Raw genomic sequence first — 19,324 nt, 5'->3', positions numbered from 1 at the left:
GCCACTTCCCTCACCCAGAACAGGAGTACAAGTAATGCCCAGCCTTGATTTTCTAAGTGATAGTCTAAATTTTAGGGTCACATTACAAATGCTACTTTTCCACAAGATTTTCTAAGCAGATATTTTTCTTGTCTAGGCAAAAGGCAGCAAGATATACAAGCATGGAGGAACTAGCAAACTTTAAGGGCAGACTCCTTATTAAAAGACCAAAATATTTTAAAACATAGAGCAGTTCTCATCTATGACTGTAGTGTTCTGATTTCACACATGAGAAGTAGGGAGATGCACTACAGAACCCCTTTAATGACCCTGAAGTCCCCAAATGCAACAGATCCCATCGCTCTACATACCAGAAAATGCAAACCATGGGCTTTCAAAAACTATCCATCTGCTATGGTCTGAATGTTAGTGTCCCCGGAACCCCAAATTCATATGTTGAAATCTTAACTCCCAAGATGATGGTGTTAAGACGTGAGGCCTTTAGGAGGTGATATGATCATGAGGGTGTAGCCCTCAAGAATGGGATTAGTGCCCTTATAAAAGCTGCCCCAGCAAGTCGGTCTGCCCCTTCCACCATCTGCTGGTGCCTTAATCTTGGATTCTCCAGCCTCCAGAATTGTGTTGAATAAATTTCTGTTTTTCATAAACCACTGAGTCTATGGCATTTTATTATAGCATCCTGAACAGACTAAAATACCACCTAAGATATCCTAGATGTTCCAATATTATACTTGAGTTCCATTCCTGTGCAGTAAGAAAAAACTCAGAGGAAAAAAAGTATAAATAGAAGAATAAACGGCCATTATTCACTCATAGTAAGACTGTCAACCTGGAAAAAAAGAATATATAAATAAATTTTAAAATTAATAAGAGAGGGACTGTGTATGATGGCTCATGCCTGTAATCCTAGTGCTTTGAAAGGACAAGGTAGGAGGATCAATTGAGGCCAGGCGTTCAAGATCAGCCTGGGCAACATAGCAAGACCTTGTCTCTACAACTTTTTAAAAAAAATTAGCCAGGCTACTCAGGAGGCTGAGGCAGAAGAATGGCGTAAACCCAGGAGGCGGAGCTTGCAGTGAGCTGAGATCGCGCCACTGCACTCCAGCCTGGGCGACAGAGCGAGACTCCGTCTCAAAAAAAAAAAAAAAATTAGCCAGGCATCATGGAGTGAGCCTGTAGTCCCAGCTACTTGGGAGGCTGAGGCAAGAGGATCACTTGAGCCCAGGAGTTCAAGGCTGCAGTGAGCTATGATCACATCACTTGCACTCCAGCCTGGGCAACAGAGCAAGAAGCTGTCTCAAAAAATAAATAAAACAAAATAAACAAGAGAGTAAGATTCAGGATTAGCAAACATTTACAAAGGTCAACTGTATTTCTATATCCAGCAACAGTCAGAAAAATTTAGTTTTCAAGATTCTATTTTTAATAGCAACAAAAATATTAAGTACGTAAAAATAAATCAAGAAAACATACTTGAAACCTTCAAAGCAAAAGTTGTAAAACTTTATGGAAAGACATTAACAAGGATTTAAATAAATGAATGAATAGAGAACTAGACTATATTCTTGGAAAGGAAGATTCAATGTCATCGAGAGTGTCCATTTTCTCCCAACAGATTTATATCTATAAATTCAATGTACTGCTAAACAAAATGCCAGCAGGTAGAATTTGGTGGAGAGTGGTGGGTTGATTTTAAAATTTAAATGGAAAATCCAAGGGCCAACAAAAAGAAGACATGCTGAAAGAAGAATAAGTTGGGAGAGCTTGCCCTTTCATAAACTCAAATCTAGTGGAAAGCTATTGTAATTAAGATAGTGTGGTACTGGGGCACAAAGTGCAAAATGACAAAGGAAACAGAAGAGAAAACACAGAATAGATGCACAAATACATGTGAATTTGATTTATATCAGAGCAGGTGTTGAATATTAGTGAGGAAAGATGACTACATAGTGCACAGAGTGTAGGGAGCTACATCAGTTGATATCCACGTAAGATCTGTGGTAGGCTGAATAACGGCCCCCAAAGATACTTACATTCTCACTCCTGAATCTAAATATTGCCCTATATGGCAAAAGGGTGAATGTTGTCTTATATGTCAAAAGAGGTAATTAAATTAATAATTTAGACAGGGGGAGATTATCCTGGATAATCTTGGTGGGACCTAATATAATCACAAATGTCCTTGAGAGGAAAGTAGAGGGAAATTCGACACAGAAGATGAAAAGACAACGCAATGATGCAAGCAGATTAGAGTGATGCAACCACAAGCCATGGAATGCTGACAGCTTTAAAAGCTGGAAAAGGTAGGGAACAAATTTTTCCCAGGAATCTCCAAAAGGAACCAGCACTATTGACATCTGATTTTAGCTCAGTGAAACTGATTTCAGACTTCTGAATTCCAGAACTGTAAGAGAATAAATGTGTGTGGTTTAAAGTCACTAAGTTACTCATAACTTGTTTCAGCAGCAATAAGAAACTAACACAGAGTCCCACCCATCTGCTCTACACAAAAGTCAACTGAAGTTGGATCAATGTGATAGTAAACTACAAAACTTTTTAGAAAGCAATACAGAATGATCTCTTTACCAACTTGGTGTAGAGAAAGGGATTTTAACAATACAAAGTGAGCAAATTATAAAATAAAAGATATCAAATGCAATTGCATTAAAACTCTTGTTCACTAAAATCACCTTAATGAGAGTGAACAGACAAGACACAAAAACTGGGAGAAGATATTTGCAGGACATATCAAGCCAGTTACATCCCAAATACATCAAGAGCCCCTACAAATTAACAATATGAAGACAACACAATAGAAAAATGGGCAAAGGCCAAATAGGAATTTCACAGGAGATGAAACACAAATGGCCAGTCAATGTAACAAGCTATTTTCATCAATATAATGAAATTCATAATTGCAGAAATGTTAATCAAAGCCACAGTGAGACTCCATTTCACACCTAGCAGAGAAGCAAAATTTTAAAAGCTGATCAATACTAAGAGTAGTCAAGGTTATGGAGTAAGGTTATAGGCACATCTCCTGCAGGTAGGAAAGTAGACTAGCACAACCCCTTTGGAGAAGTCTGATTACCTAGTAAACCTTAGTGTGTACATCCTGTATGTCCTGGAGTTGCCACTCCTGGGGATATATCCTAGAAAAATTTGGCACCATGTACCTGAAAACATGTTCAAGAATGTTCATAAGAGCATTATTCTCAATAGCATAACAGCATTAAGTTAGAAACAACATGAATGTTCAACTGGAGAGGAATTTTTATATATTCAAATAATAGAATATTAACTGTTAAACTATAGCCTCATGCATGACATGAATGAATCTCAGAAAAACAAATATAGTATGATAATATGTATATAAAGTTTAAAACATGCAAAAACAAGTTATATATTGTTATGGGTTATACCCACATATGGCTAAAAAGCAGTATGAAGAAAAGCAAGGAAATGATTAACTGACTACACAAAATTTTAAATGGATAGTTACCTCTATGCAGGAAAGACAAGGACACAGATAGATCTTCTAAGATATGGTAAAGTCCCATTTCTTAACGTGGGTGACAGGTTCATGGTTGTTTATCTTACTATTATTCCTTATACCTTACCTATATAATACAAATATTATTTTGCATAATTTTAATATAAATTTTAAAAACACAAAACAAAACTTGCTGAAATGTTAATTAATATATTTTGTTGTATGTTTGTGTGCACAAAATTGTTTATTATACAGGTATTTCTTGGAACCCCAAAGTTCATTATCAGAATTTTCACATTCAATAATAATATAAGTTGTTTTACCTAAATTCATTATCTAAATGAAAATAATAATATAATTATGATACGAATGTATGCATGTGCCAGCAAAACCATTTATGTTTGCTTGAGTTTCAGCGGTAAGATGTAGTGTGTGTTACAGCCCGACCTTCAGCTGCTCTGACAAGATAGATTTGTTTCGTATTTTCCTTATTTAAAATGTGTTATGCATTACCAGCTCATCTTCCCACAATTTCCCTGATGGTTTAGTCTTTCATGGGTCCTGGAGTTTGTTTCTGCCAGGTACTGAGGGCAACCACCAACCAGGGAATGATTTAGATAAAATCTTTAGATCCTAGACTTTTAGAATCTTTAACACTTATTTTATTGTTTGTATTACAGTTCATGTTTACAGCAGTGTAGAAAGAAAATGTAATTCATGTCTAAAATTGTACAGTATCTTTACATGCTATAAACCAATATACCCATGTATATACTTACTTATTTAAACATTATAGAGGTAATTTGAATGTTTTAAATGCCTTATGTTATACGGGAATCTTTGATGAGTTGTTATATAGGTGTTTTAACATGTTTTAGAAAATCTGGACAGAGTTTCTGGATGGGCGGGGAACCTGACTGTTTCTGAGAGTTTAAGAATGGAGTATGGGTTGCACTATTTCAGAGGAACCATGTCTTTATGGGGTAGTGTGATACAGGACAGGGACCAGGACTGTCACAACACAGAATTCAAATCTTGGATTAAGAAGCCCCACAGACAACTCACCTAAATTCTCTAAGCTTTAGCTTTCTCATCTGTAAAATAAATAATTCCAGCCTACCTTACTGAATTATTGAGACACAAATAAGATTAATATGCAAGTGTCTTCGTGTTTATATACAAATGTGTTCATAAACTATAATGTGAACATAAATTATGTAAATTTGATTTATGAGAGAGCTGATGTTGAATATCAGTGAGAAAAGATGGATTATTTAGTGTAAAGAGCTAAAACAGCTGGAAATCCACATGAGATCTATGGCAGGCTGAATAATGGCCCCTAAAGATATTCACATCCGCATTCCTGAATCTGTAAATATTATCTCATAAATCAAAAGATGTGATTAAGAATTTTGAAATGGGGAGATTATTCTGGATTATCTTGATTGTGGTAGCTTAAAAATCGCCTTGAATTCTGGTAGTAGGAGTCCTCTCATTTTACTCTTCCAAAGTTGTTTCGGCTATTCTAGGTTGCTTGCATTTCCATATGAATTTTAGAATCAGCATGTTAATTTCTACAAAAAAACCATCTTGCATTCTAATTTTGATTTCAATTAAATCTACAGATGAATTTGGGGGAGAAATGGCATTAAGATGTCATTAAGATGCTATTGAATAGCCACATTGAATTTACCAATCTATGAACAAGCTATAGTTTTCTATTTATTTAGGTCTTTCATTTCTCTCATTAATCTTTCATAGTTTTCAGTATATGGGTCTTGTACACTTTTTGTCAAATTTATCTCTAGTTATTTTATATTTTTCAATGTTATTGTAAGTGGTACCGCCTTTTAAAATTTCAATCCTCTATATAGATCTCATATCCTGCAACTTTGTACTAGTTACTACCCTTACTTTGTAGTCTTTGTTTAAAATGAATATTCTCCAGCATCATCTCCACAGATTTTGATTCAATAAAACATAGATAAAACCCAAGAATCACATTTTTAATGAGTAGCCAGGGGGATTCTGATACAGATTCTCTAAGGACATTATTTTGAGAAATATATAAAAATTAATAACATTAACTTCTGATGGTATGTCCAAGTTAACTGATATAGTCTATTCTTTCACCCAAAATACAAAAAAATAAGTAACGTTAATTTTAAAATGGCAAATATATATTTTTATTGCTTTTCCAGGTTCAAAATAAAGGAAAGAAAATAACAGGTTCTAGAAATAAAAAGGGAACTCAGCTAGCATAGTAAATTAGTGAGATGACCCAAAGAAGGCCCAGAGATTTGTAGACCAGATACAGTTTAGTGGGTCCAGTCATACTCTCACAGAGAGAGGACACAGCCTTGTTCCTATCTGGGAATGGAGAATTAAACTAAGATTCTAGCATAAATCCAGGACCATAGAAAGACTACCTCTTTTCACAAAGGCAATTAGAATAATTCTATTCATTGGTCTAGGGAAGCAGTGATGAAGGCTGTCTTCTACTTAGAATTCTGAATAGGAGGAAGAGCCTCCTATGATAAATCAAAATCCCATGTATACATATGAGATCCAAATTTACACTATCTGATAGGTGCAAGAATCAGAAGCTGAGAAAATAAAAAATCACAGGACCCTTAGCAGAAGAAATAAAAATCTGCTCTGAGGGAATAGTTTCATAATTCGGTACCCCATGCTAAAACTGAGTTCATAATACAAACATTTCAAACCATCTGAAGAAACAATCTAGTAGGAGGAAAATCAGTGATTACTACAAACATGTGAACTGGTACCCTAAGAGTCTGAGGTAATAAAAAACTCTCATATAGCATTCTTAAAAATCTTTGAAGAGATAAATGAAGAAATAGAAACCATAATGAAGGAATAAAATACGAAAATATTCAAACATATATAACTTATATATATATAAATAAAAAGCCAAGTCAATGAATTAAAAACTGAATAGATGAATACACTGGAGTAGATATAGTTGAAGAAAGAATTAGTCAACTAGAAGAAAGATCTTAGAAAAATACCCAGAATGCATCATAGTGAGACCAGGAGATCAGAAATGTGCAGAAAAGTTTAAGAGACATGGTAATTCTACCGGAAATAATTTATCTAAAAAAAATTCCAAAAGGAGAAATTTGAAATAAGAGGAAAACAACACTGGAGAGATCTTGAGTAACATAATATGAGTAATATTCTACATATTCCAATATGTAGAATACTTACTTATTACTCTGAAAACTCAAAAATGTTTTCAATGATTGGGGGTGATTTTCTTTTTAATAAATCTAATTCAATCTCCATTCTTTAATTCAATTAAGATAAAAATCAGAAGCCCCAAATTGTCTTAAAAATTCAAAATTTTCCCTTTTATGATGCACAAAAAGCAAATGGACAATGAGGTTTTATCTTAATTGGGTCTCTGAAGGAAGTGGGAGCATCTGGAATCATTTCCACCACGCTGCTTTTCTGCATTTGACTCTAAAGCACCCATTATCTACCTAGCAGTACATTTCACAGTTTAAATTAGAGTGTGTTACTTCTTTTTGAAGTTCCCATATGCTGATCCAAACCAAATATGTGTAGCTTCCCTTTGCATTTTTTTTAAAAAGGTAATCTTCATGATTAAGTTAGGTATTCCCACATTCCATTAGAAAGCCAAAATAGATGAAAGATCAGTTTCAAGAGCCAGATCAAACCATCAGCAAGTCTTTATAAATATCTAGCATACAGATTTAACTACTTCTAAGAAAACAGAATGACTTAAAATGCAGAAAAATTGTTCAGTTTCAGATTAATGGAAAGGCTTTTCATGATGTTATATTTCCCATATTCAGACCTGAGCAGGTCACTTCTCTGCTTAGGGTGCTTCAGTGACTGCCAACTGCACTCAGCAGAAAGTCCAATGTCCTTAGGCTGGCATCCAAGGGCAGCCCTTTATGAATGGATCCTACTTACCACTCCAGCCTTCAGCTTCTTTTTCCTTTCCTCCCTCTCTCTCTCTCAATCTCCATGGCAGTCATATGCTAAGAACTTGCAATTCTTTGCCTCTTCATGTTCTTGCTATGTATTTTCACATAATGCTTCTTTATGTATTTTCACAAAATATTTCCCTGCCTTACATGCCCAGCCTTTGTTTGTTTTTGTTTTTACTTGCTTAATAAATACTTCAAGGCTCACGTTCTCTGGAAAGCCTTCCTTGACATCCCAAGCCTGAGCTGTGTACCCTGTATCTGCTTCTATAATATTATTCATTCACTCGCTGTGTAGCAGTGCACTGTAACTGTTGGACTATGTGTCACTTCCTCCACTGAATTCTATGCTCTCTGAGGGCAGGAACTATGCTTTTGTACCTCTTTCTACTCGTGGTTCCTAGATATCAAAAGCTTTCAAAAGAAAAGAGGATTGCAGCTGGAGATGTGAGTTAAATCTCACGCATCCTCAGAGGCCTCCCCTATGACCAGTAGCCTTCCCTGCTATTTCCTGTCTCTGAACATATATTTACATAATGAAACATTGTACAACAATGAAAATGAAATACAACTAGAGCAAAAGTAGCAACATAGATGAGACATGTAGGCTCATTTCAGGTATGTACATTTCAAAACGGGCATTACTAAATTGTATTGTTTAGAGATACATACATGGGGTAAAAACTATACATGAAAGCAATTGCAACAAAAGCAAAAATTGACAAATGGTATCTAATTAAGCTTAAGAGCTTCTGCACGGCAAAAGAAACTATGGACAGACTAAAGAGGCAACCCACAGCATGGGAAAAAATATTTGCAGACTATGCATCTGACAAAGATTTAATGTCCAGCATCTATAAAGAGCTTAAACAAATTTATAAGAAAAAAAACAAACAATCCTATTAAGAAGTGGGCCAAAAAAAAAACCATGAACAAATACTTTTCAAAAGAAGACATATAGGTGGCCAACAAGCATATGAAAAAAGCTCAATATCACTGATCATTAGAGAAATGCAAATCAAAACCACAATGAGATATCATCTCATATAGTCAGAATGGCTATTACTAAAAAGTCAAAAAACAAAACAAAACAAAACAAAAAACAGATGCTGGTCAGGTTGTAAAGAAAAGGGAACACATACACTGTTGGTGGGAGTGTAAATTAGTTCAACCATTATGGAAAGCAGTGTGGTGATTCTTCAAAGAACTAAAAATAGAACTACCATTAGACCCAGCAATACCATTACTGGGTATATACCCAAAAGGATATAAATTGTTCTACCATGAAAACATGCACTTATATGTTCATTGCAGCACTACTCACAATAGCAAAGACATGGAATCAACTTAAATGCTCATCAACGGTAGACTGGATAAAGAAAATGTGATACATATACACGATGGAATATTACACAGCCATAAAAAAGAATGAGATCATGTCCTTTGCAGGAATGTGGATGAAGCTGGAGGCCATCATCCCTAGCAAACTAATGCAGAAATAGAAAAACAAAATACTGCATATTCTCACTTATAAGTGGGAGCTAAATGATGAGAACACACTGACACAAAGAAGGGAACAACAGACACTGGGGCCTAATGGAGGGTGGAGGATGAGAGGAAGAAGAGGATGAGAAAAAATAACTACTGGGTACTAGGCTTAGAACCGGTGTGACAAGACAAAAATCTGTACAACATAAACAAACTTGCACATGTACCCTTGAACCTAAAATAAAAGTTAAATTTTTTTTTTAAATCATAAGCAAAAAACCAAAAACAAAAAACAAAAGCAAGGACCTGATGGTCATCAAGAACAGAATGGTGGTGATTTCAGGGGAGGCTGCAGTGAGAGGAGTGTAATTGGGAAGGAACACACTGAGGCTTCTAGGGGCTGAAAATATTCTATTATTGATCTTGGTGGCAATAACATAGTGTTTGCCTTATGATTATTTGTTATAATGTACCGGTATGTGTATAAGTTTCCAATTGTTGCTACAAGAAACTGTCACAAACTTAGTGGCTTACTGTACAAATGTATTATCTGAAAGTTCTGGACGTCAAAAGTTCAAAGTGATCTGATTGCTGTTCATTATGCATACTGAAACATCACTATGTACCCCATGAATATGTATGGTTATTATTTGTCAATTAAAAAATATTTTACAAGATGAAGACACAACTATAAACAAAGTCCACGGTGGGTCTCACTGGGCTAAAATCAATGTATTCGCAGGGCTACATTCCTTCCTGGAGACTCTGGGGTGGGAGGAATTCATTTTCTTACCTTTTCTACGTTCTGGAGGCTCCCTGAATTCCTTACTTTGTCCATCTTTACTGCCTGGAAATGACTAGTTGAGACTTTCTCATATCACAGCCCTCTGACACTGAGACCAATCCTTCTGCCTACTTCTTCGGCATTTATGGACCCTAGTGATTATACTGAGCCACAAACATGATGCAAGATAGTCTCCCTAACTTAAAGTCGGTAACTTTAATTCCATCTGCTGCCTTAATTCCTCTTTGCCATTTAATGTAACATGTCCACAGATACTGGGGGTTCGGACTTGGACATCTTTGGGAGGTCACTTCTGTGCTTCCCACTAAATGTATTATGCAATCTCTGAATCTGTATTCTATTCAATAATGACACAAAGTTAAACATTAAATTGTGGTATATAAATACAAAGGATTCCGATGCAATCATGAAAAGAATGACATATTTTATTTAGTGTTATGTATAATCTGGGAAATATTTTAAAAGCAATGTTAAAACCATTATGCAAAGTATACTGTCATTTACGCAAAACGACATGAGGAGGAAAGCTTTATTTATATGTATTTTCTTCCACATGCCACATATATCTTAAAGCAAAGCAAAACAAAACAAAACAAGGGAAGGAGCATTTTTATCTGTCTAACAAGTATTTCTTAGTGACCTAAGACCAACAGGTTTTACCAGCTCATTGAAGATAATAGTAAGGAATCATCGTCAGCTCTTGAAAAGACACAGAGAATTGCACAGAATTTACAGGGAAGATAATATGGAATTACTATGTAAGCAAAGCCCTTCCCTGGCAAGCGTATCTTTTAATAATCCACTAATAAAATAAAGAAGAATGTCGTGCAGATGGAAAATTATACTTTTCAGCTTACCCAGGATGTGAATTGTGTGGGAGAATTCAGAATTACAAACGAAACAATAGGGAAATCTCACTCGTTGTGTAACGATTGGGAACCTCCTGGAGAGTAGCCAACCCCTTGGAAGAGGGCCAAGCACGACGTCCACAGGGAGCTGCAGATGGGAGGGAGGTCCCACCACCTGTGCCATGGGGGCCACTGGAGCATTTCCAGCCCACGTCTGACACTGCTGTGCTAACATTTCCTCTAGACCCTATTAGGCTGTCCATTGCAGGTGATGCTGGTCTGCAGGACGGAGACAGACTCACATCAATCCAAAAACTCCTAGTCCATTCTGCATTCATTCTGGGGACGTCTGGAGAATTCTACACTCACATGCAAGGGAGAGGTCAGATCAAACCGGGATTCATTCACTCAGTCATTTTTTTTCCAGTTATTTGCTTATTTATTTAATCAACATTTATTGAGTAGCTTTATTTTCTTGGTGCTAGCAGCATAAGATATACAGGATGAGTCCTGTATATATGTGTATCCGTTTCAAAAATACATATCAATATATCAACTTCCAAAACAGGCAAAACTATACTATTTTGCTTATGGATGAATATGTAAGTGGTAAAATTATACATGAAAGCAAGAAAACAACTATCATAAAAGTCGAGGTGATGGTTCTATTGAGGGAAGGTGAGGGAAACATCATCAGGAGAAGACACACACCTGGGGAGGTGCAGGGTAGCATAGGCTTGGGCCCCCTGGCCCATCCTTCTGCACATTCTTAGACTGCCTGAGCCTCTTTTACACAGAAAAAAAGTGACTGCATAGACATGGACTGAAAACAGCAGGTTGTGGCAGAACAGGGGAATTTCTGCACTTGAAGGATGCAAATGATGTGCATTCTTGGTGACAGTGCACTCTTATACTCTTCACAAACACATCAGCCATACTTTCCTGGGAAATCTAGATATACAACAGCACGGGTAAGCAGCACTAGCTACCATCAACATGAAAGCCATTTTCTCATTCTTATATACGAATGAATGACCATGGACCAGAAGGCATTGAAAGGAACCCCATGAAAGCATGAAAGACAAACGGCTGACATTATGGGCAATTCGGAGAACATAAGATTTATTTTTTAAGAAATTAAAATTCAAATGATTACCCCAGATTAATGAGAAGAAGTTGCATCCATAAAAGAACACTTAGTTATGAAACAGGAATACGGAACAAAAGAGGGCTTGAATATTGAAAATATGATTGCAGAAATGAAAGATTGCTAGGAAGTATTCAGAAAAAACTGAGCTACGTGTCTTGCAAAGCAACTGGCAAACGCTAAAGTTCAGACCTTGACCTTGACTGCAAAAAAGAAAACATTCCAAGTTTTTTATTAACACCCGCTTGTACCTCTGCAAGCGGTACCAAGAAAGTTCCAAAATGGAAGATGCCCTGAAACCACCGTGGCAAAATGCTTTCTTGAACCTGTTCAAGACAGGCAAGGAAAGTCTCAACTGCAAAGGGAAACAATGTGAGTCAGAGTAATTTGGGTTTGTTGTTGTCATCTGTATAAAAGGGAAAACTGCCATTTGAATAACTGAATAGCAGTAAGGTACCAAGCAGACTATTTAAGTTCAGGGCGGTGGCTCTGCACATCAGGAATGATGCCACAGGTGCTGGCCACAGGTCTGCTGGTGGCTGCGGAGAGCTGCAGCTACACAGCATGCACCTGCCATCTTTCTTGATTCATGAACATCAGTATTTCTCTAGGCATAGCCTTGAATTATATTTAGTGTCATTTCTTAGTAGTGTTTGATGATTAAAATCTTGTTCTTTGACAACAAATGATCAATCTTCCAGGTCTAACATTGGATTCATAGGTTTTCCAGATGAATAAAATGAAAAAAAAATGGAGGAAAGAATATCAAAGACACAGTAAAATTTCTTTTTTTTTTTGAGACGGAGTCTCGCTCTGTCGCCCAGGCTGGAGTGCAGTGGCCGGATCTCAGCTCGCTGCAAGCTCCGCCTCCTGGGTTCACGCCAGTCTCCTGCCTCAGCCTCCTGAGTAGCTGGGACTACAGGGGCCCGCCACCGCACCCGGCTAGTTTTTTGTATTTTTTAGTAGAGATGGGGTTTCACCGTGTTAGCCAGGATGGTCTCGATCTCCTGACCTCGTGATCCGCCCAACTCGGCCTCCCAAGGTGCTGGGATTACAGGCTTGAGCCACCGCATCTGGTCAACACAATAAAATTTCTTAGAGCTGAAGTGATGGGAGTCATCAGATTCAAATGGCCCGTAGAAGGCTGAGGAGGATGAATAAGAAAAATCCACTCCCAGACATGACTTCATCACATTTCAGACCCCAAATATGGAAAGAAGGCCCCCAAAACATCCAGAGATAAAGAAAAGGCTGTCTATAAAAGAATGGACAGGCCGGGCGCTGTCCAAGGATCAAAGGATCAAAGTTTCCAGCTCTATATATTTATATATACATTATATATATATATATATATCATTTCTAAGGAAGTTACTTGAGTAGACTGAGAATGAAAAGGTGTTACTGAACACACAGAAATATTTTTTTAAATTCCTGGATAACAACTGTTCATTCAGGAGGTGACTGATCTGAATTAAAATAAGAAGCTGATAGGCTCTGATCAGTGTCTTCAAAGAGAAGAAGAGAATGAATTATAAAATTAGATAGGAGTGAAGAAATAAGGAATTAGAAACCACAGGTGGGGGGGATCAAAAGCTGTACAAAAGAGTTAGTTAAGAAGTAAACTAAAATGAGGCATAATTGTGAGTAACTGATAAATTGGTAAAGAAAAAACATACTTGACATAGACATTAGGGACATTCTTTGAGTGACTAGGAACCAGAGCAGTGAAAAAACAGGATAAAATGTAATCCCAGAACCTATTTGGCTCTTCGATGTATAATATTTATGTAAGAAGACCTAACAATGGTTATCAATAATGATTATATAAAAATGGAACAGCTCACAGAGGCTAGAGGGAGAAGGCTAGTGGACTTAGTCAGGGCTAACCTAATTATAGGCACCAAAATCCTTACATATCAAGAGATAATGTAAAGTTGATGGAACAAAACATACAGGTTTAAGTGTATTATTTAAGGCTATAAATAAAGCTCATAAAATAAAATGAAATAATTGGGTTGTCAGGGGCTGAGGTTGGGGGACAGGATTGTCTGCAAAGGAGCATAGGGAGCTTTATCTCAGATACACATTTCTACATCTTGATTTTGGTGGTTACATGACTATTTAGGTTTGTCAAAATTCACAGAACCATGCTGCAAACAACGATGAATTTCGCTGCATGTAAATCCTAACTCAATAAACTTAGGAAGGGGAAAAACCTAGGAACCGATAAGTGGACTAAACCCTCATCCACCAATAGCAATAAATAAATCCACCAATAGCAATGCAAGCATAGAGCTGGCAAGGGAAACCACCATCACAAGAAACAGCCAAAAGAACTTCTTGGAAGTAGCACTGGTGGCACAGACTACTATTTAGCTCCATAATTTTACTCTCTACATGTTTTACTTATTTATTGGCATTGGCACTTAAACGCAATTCTGAAACATTTCTAAAATTCCAGAGTAGTACAAGAACTTCTATTAAATATCTATCCCATGCCCACTAATGTCCTTTATAGCAAAGGGCCCAATCCAGGATCACATATTGCACCCAGTTACCACGTCTCTCTAGTCTCCTTCAACCTGGAACAGTTCTTCAGGATTTCTTGACTTTCATGACCTTGATTTTTCTTTTTCTTTTGAGACAGGGTCTCACTCTCTCATCCAGGCTGGCATGCCGTGGTGCAATCACAGCTTACTGCAGCCTCAGACTTCTGGGCTCAAGTGATCCTCCCACTTTGGTCTACCAAGTAGCTAGGACTACAGGCATGTGCCACCACACCTGACTACGTTTTTAATTTATTGTAGAGACGGGGTCTCACTATGTTTCCCAGGACCATCTTGAATTCCTGGACTCAAGAAGTTCTCCCACCTCAGCCCCCGAAAGTGCTGAGATTATACCCGGGAGTCACTGTGCCCGGCCCTCATGACCTCGATATTTTTAAAGATTACAGGCTGGTCATTTTATTTTGTTCTTCAATTTGGGATTGCCTGATGCTTCTTCCTGATTAGATCCAATTTATGTATCTTGGCCTTGATGTCATAGATGGGACGCTGTGTTCTCACTGCATCCTGGCGTGTGGTCTGAGAGGTTGATTTGCTTACTGGGATAAACTAAGATAGCATCTCCCAGGCTTCTTCAGTGCAAAGTTAGTTTTCTCCCCTTTATAAAAGCATATTGAGGAAAGATGTTTTGAAACTATTCCATGCCCCACTTTCACCCATTTTCTTAATATCCATTGATGCTTTTTACCTGAATTGGTTATTGTAATGATGACTGCCAAATGGTACACTAAATGGATTCAAAAATTTCTATTTATTCAATGGATTATAATAATCTATTAGTATTATTATTTTGATTTTTGACTAATTCCAAATATGGTCAGTGGGAGTTTCTTTGCTGGCTTCTGTGTCATTTCGACATGTGCCTATCATTCTTTGAGCACTTCCTTACTGTCTAGCAAAGGAGATAATCCAGGCTCATCTTGTTCTTTCCCTACCTTGGTCCTGGAGTTAACCAGTTCCTTTCACTGATAAGTGGCATTTAGAAACCAAGCTTTGGGTGATTGGTGTGCTCATTGCTATAGAATCTCAAAGCTTCCAGGACTTCTCAACGGACCTAGTTAGGATATACACATAGGCATGTACACATGCATATACACACATTTACATGTATATTTATTTTTATATCTATCCATACATGTCAGTATGAACTCAACAACTCTGAGTTCACATTGACAACTCTAATTCCATTCCAATTTCAAAGAGTTTGGCTTCACCCTCTTTTCCATGTTTGTATCTGCTTCCTCCAAGAGTGAGAAATACTGGCTCCCATCATCCTCAATGTATTGACTTTTCTGCTTATTTCCTTGTACGTATCAAGTCTCCAGGTTGCCATCTCACCTGTGCACCCTTCTGGTTGCTCTGGCCTCTGCCAGGCTGCCTTCCCATCCCACTTGGAATTATTTTGGTAAAACTTAAAAAGAAAAAAATTAGTAACCCAATACTATAAAAGGAATAAAAAAGGAGATTGTGGCAATTTGTCACAAGCAATATTTTTACTGCTCTAACAGTCATGGTCCCTGATATGTTTAGGCTTTGTGTCCCCACCCAAATCTCATCTTGAATTATAATCCCCATAATTCCCACGTGTCAAGGGAAAGACCATGTGGAGGTAACTGAATCATGGGGGCAGTTTCCCCCATGTTGTTTTTGTGATAGGGACTTCTCATGAGATCTGATGGTTTTATAAGGGGCTCTTTCCTCCTTTGCTCAGCACTTCTCCCTCCTACTGCCTTGTGAAGAAGTTGCCTTGCTTCCTCTTTGCCTTCCACCATGAATGTAAGTTTCCTGAGGTCTCCCCAGTCGTGCTGAACTGTGAGTCAGTTAAACCTCTTTCTTTTATCAATTACCCAGTCTCGGGCAGTTATTATCAGCAGTATGAAAATGGACTAATATAGTTTCCATTTTCTCTACACGACACCACAACTGTGAAGTACTTTAAAGTTTGATCTGTTCTAGAAAGAAGTGAGAGGGGCAGGGCTTGGATCCATAATTCCCCTAATCAATATCGTGCTCTGCCATGCACATGTGAACACGCGCGTGCGCACACAAACACACACACACAGGCACCACACTTTATGCTCTGGGTGCCTGGTTGCCTGAGTTTACCACTTGGAGGAGGTCACTACCTGAAATGTCGCAGTAAATGGTCTGTTGATAGAGCCTGGCTTCTAGTGGGTTAAAGTACACGGTGATTTCAGCTGATGAGTTAGGCCAGACATCACCTTCCTGAAAAACATGAAAGAATCATTGAAAAATAATATGACAAAAGAAAGACACTGCTTTTAAATGTTATTATATTATAACTCTATGAAAATTTTTTTCATAAAATTGTATATGTTTAAGGTATACAACATGTTTTGATATATATTTGCATAGTGAAATGATTACTGCAGTAAAGGAAATGAACACATCTATCTCCTCACATAGTTAACTTGTGTGTGTGTGGTGAGAGCACCTGGTCTGTCTACTCTCTTAGAAAGTGTCCAGTATATCATACATTATTATTAACTATAGTCACCATGCACTACATTAGGTTTCCAGAACTTACAACTACAAGTTTGTACCCTTTGACCAACATCTCCCCATTTCCCCCCCACCCCACCCTTTGATGCCTGGTAACCACCAATCTCTTACCAAACTGTCTCTATGAGTTTGACCTTTTTTAAAAGATTTCACACACAAATAAGTGAGATCATGTGGTATTTGTCTTTCTGTGTCTGGCTTATTTCACTTAGCACAATGTCCTCCAGTTTCATCCATGTAGTCACAAGTGGCAGGAACGCCTTCTTAGTAAGAGTGAATAATATTCCATTGTATGTATACACTTCTTTTTTCATTCATCTGTTGCTGGACACTTAGGTTGCTGCCATAACTTGGCTGTTGTGAATAATGCTGCAATGAACATGGGGGTGCAGAGATCTCTTCGAGATCCTGATTTCATTTCCTTTGGGGATATACCCAGATGAGGGATTGTGGGATCACATGACAGTTCTGTATTTGATTTTTTGAGGAATCTCTATGCTGTTTTCCATAATGTCTGTACCAATCTGCATTCCCACCAACAGTGTACAAGGGTTCAATTCCAGGAAACTTAAAGGGAACATTTTTCTCATAAATACAAGAAAGCATTCTTTCACCCAGCAGACAGTAAACATACACTTCTTGATAACTTATGAGGTGGTACAAATTGGAAACAAACTTCAAAGGTAACTTCAGTGACTTTATGAACATATAATGAGTTACTAAAGGAAATTAGGATGTATAAGACATTTTAAAATGTATATTCAGTGACTATTCACTGTCTGCCCAATGTGTTCCCAGTACCAGGGCTTCAGAGAAACAGAAAGGTGTGGGCCGTGACTGCAGGAAACTCATACCTTAGCGGGATGATAAACATGTATACAAACATTTTACAGTATATGTGGTAAGTGCTATGTCTATATAAATACAGCCCAGAGGGGTCACAGAGGATGAAGTACTTGACTTCCTTGGTGGAGGCACCATGTTCTTAACTTTTGAGGTGACAGCATAAGAAAACATTCTTATTCTATAAAAACAAAGCAATGGCCCGAGGTGGAAGAATAGCTCGGTCAAACCCTGCTTCTACTCCAGTGCGGCATTTCTCCCTTTAATTGGAACCACCCAAAAGTCAGAATCAGGAAACCAAGTTTTAAAATGGTAATGCAAAATGCAATGTATCAGAATCTCCTTGTTAGGTATACTTTAATTTTTTTAACTACGTAATCTGCGGCCTCTGCATTAGCTTCTCAAGGCTGTAAAAGGAGATCCTGATAGCACTTGCGTCAAAGGGGTTCCTAAGGTCTGCCGAAGTCATGCAGGTCAAACACTTTGCCCCATGCTCAGTCAGAACTCAGTAAGTAACTGACTACTATGATCGATGTTATTTTTGTACTACTTAGAAGGACTAAGATGAAAGTCTTGAAAAGGGGAAAAGATGTGTGTGTTTTTTGTATGATTTTTGTAAATAGGGCCAAATGAACATAAACGATCAACACATCCAGAAATCTATAAACAGTCCCGCCAGCTAAATAGAAAACTAAGGAAAGACAACTTGATAAATAATTAGGCTCCAGCTCCAGACAGTCCCTGGTGCATTCTCTATTTGCAGTCTGGCTAGAAATGAACATACTTCTGGAATAAATAATTTCAAAAGGAATAAAATGGTTTAAAAATGCAGACATCAAACAAGAGGGGGAAAATAAAATTCTAGAGTCAATTTGGGTTTATTTATTAACACAATCAGTCTGATCAGTGTACTCTGCAGGCAGTGTCTCTCCTGACTTCAGAATGAGGGAGGCACAGGGCTTAAGGGGTAGCAGAGAGGGCTGTAAAATCATGCAGGTATGATACCTCGGGCCATTGCTCTATTTTTATAGAATAAGAATGTTTTCTTATGCTGTCACCTCAAAAGTTAAGAACATGGTGCCTCCACCAAGGAAGTCAAGTACTTCATCCTCTGTGACCCCTCTGGGCTGTATTTATATAGACACAGCACTTACCACATATGCTGTAAAATGTTTGTATACATGTTTATCATCCCGCTAAGGTATGAGTTCCCTGCAGTCACGGCCCACACCTTTCTGTTTCTCTGAAGCCCTGGTACTGGGAACACATTGGGTAGACAGTGAACAGTCACTCAATATACTTTTTTAAATGTCTTATATATCCTAGTTTCCTTTAGACCTCACATCCCCAGATCAGCCTGTGAGAATGAAGTCTCCGAGGGTAGTTGCCATTCTACCCCAACCCAGACCAGAGTAAGCCATCCCTGGTTTGGGTAGGGGCAGAACAGCAACGACCCTCAAGGAGACTTCATTCTTCATGGCTCTGAGCAGGTGCTCAATAAATATTTGTTGAATCTGCCATATCCACTCAGTTTGCACGTTGTGTAGTCAGTAGCAGACACCTATCCATCTCTGCAACCTACTTCTACCATTTTCTCTTCATCCAGAACCTCAAAAGTCACACAACTGTAGAGCCA

The 19,324-nt window shown here is 37.7% G+C and overlaps 1 protein-coding gene across 1 annotated transcript in view; it reads right to left on the bottom strand.

Moving 5' to 3' along the window:
- HYDIN (HYDIN, axonemal central pair apparatus protein) overlaps positions 1-19,324 on the bottom strand; it is a 421,369-nt gene that overhangs the window by 288,140 nt on the left and 113,905 nt on the right. Inside the window, exon 11 of the mRNA XM_025370321.1 lies at positions 16,449-16,548. Coding sequence (XP_025226106.1) covers positions 16,449-16,548 — 100 coding nt within the window. The remainder of the gene's footprint in view (positions 1-16,448; positions 16,549-19,324) is intronic.

Source organism: Theropithecus gelada, chromosome 20 (genome assembly GCF_003255815.1).
Source record: "Theropithecus gelada isolate Dixy chromosome 20, Tgel_1.0, whole genome shotgun sequence".
Taxonomy (NCBI): Eukaryota; Metazoa; Chordata; class Mammalia; order Primates; family Cercopithecidae; genus Theropithecus; species Theropithecus gelada.
The sequence above is the reverse complement of the archived record's forward strand: the minus strand, read 5'-3'. Positions and strand labels throughout refer to the sequence as shown.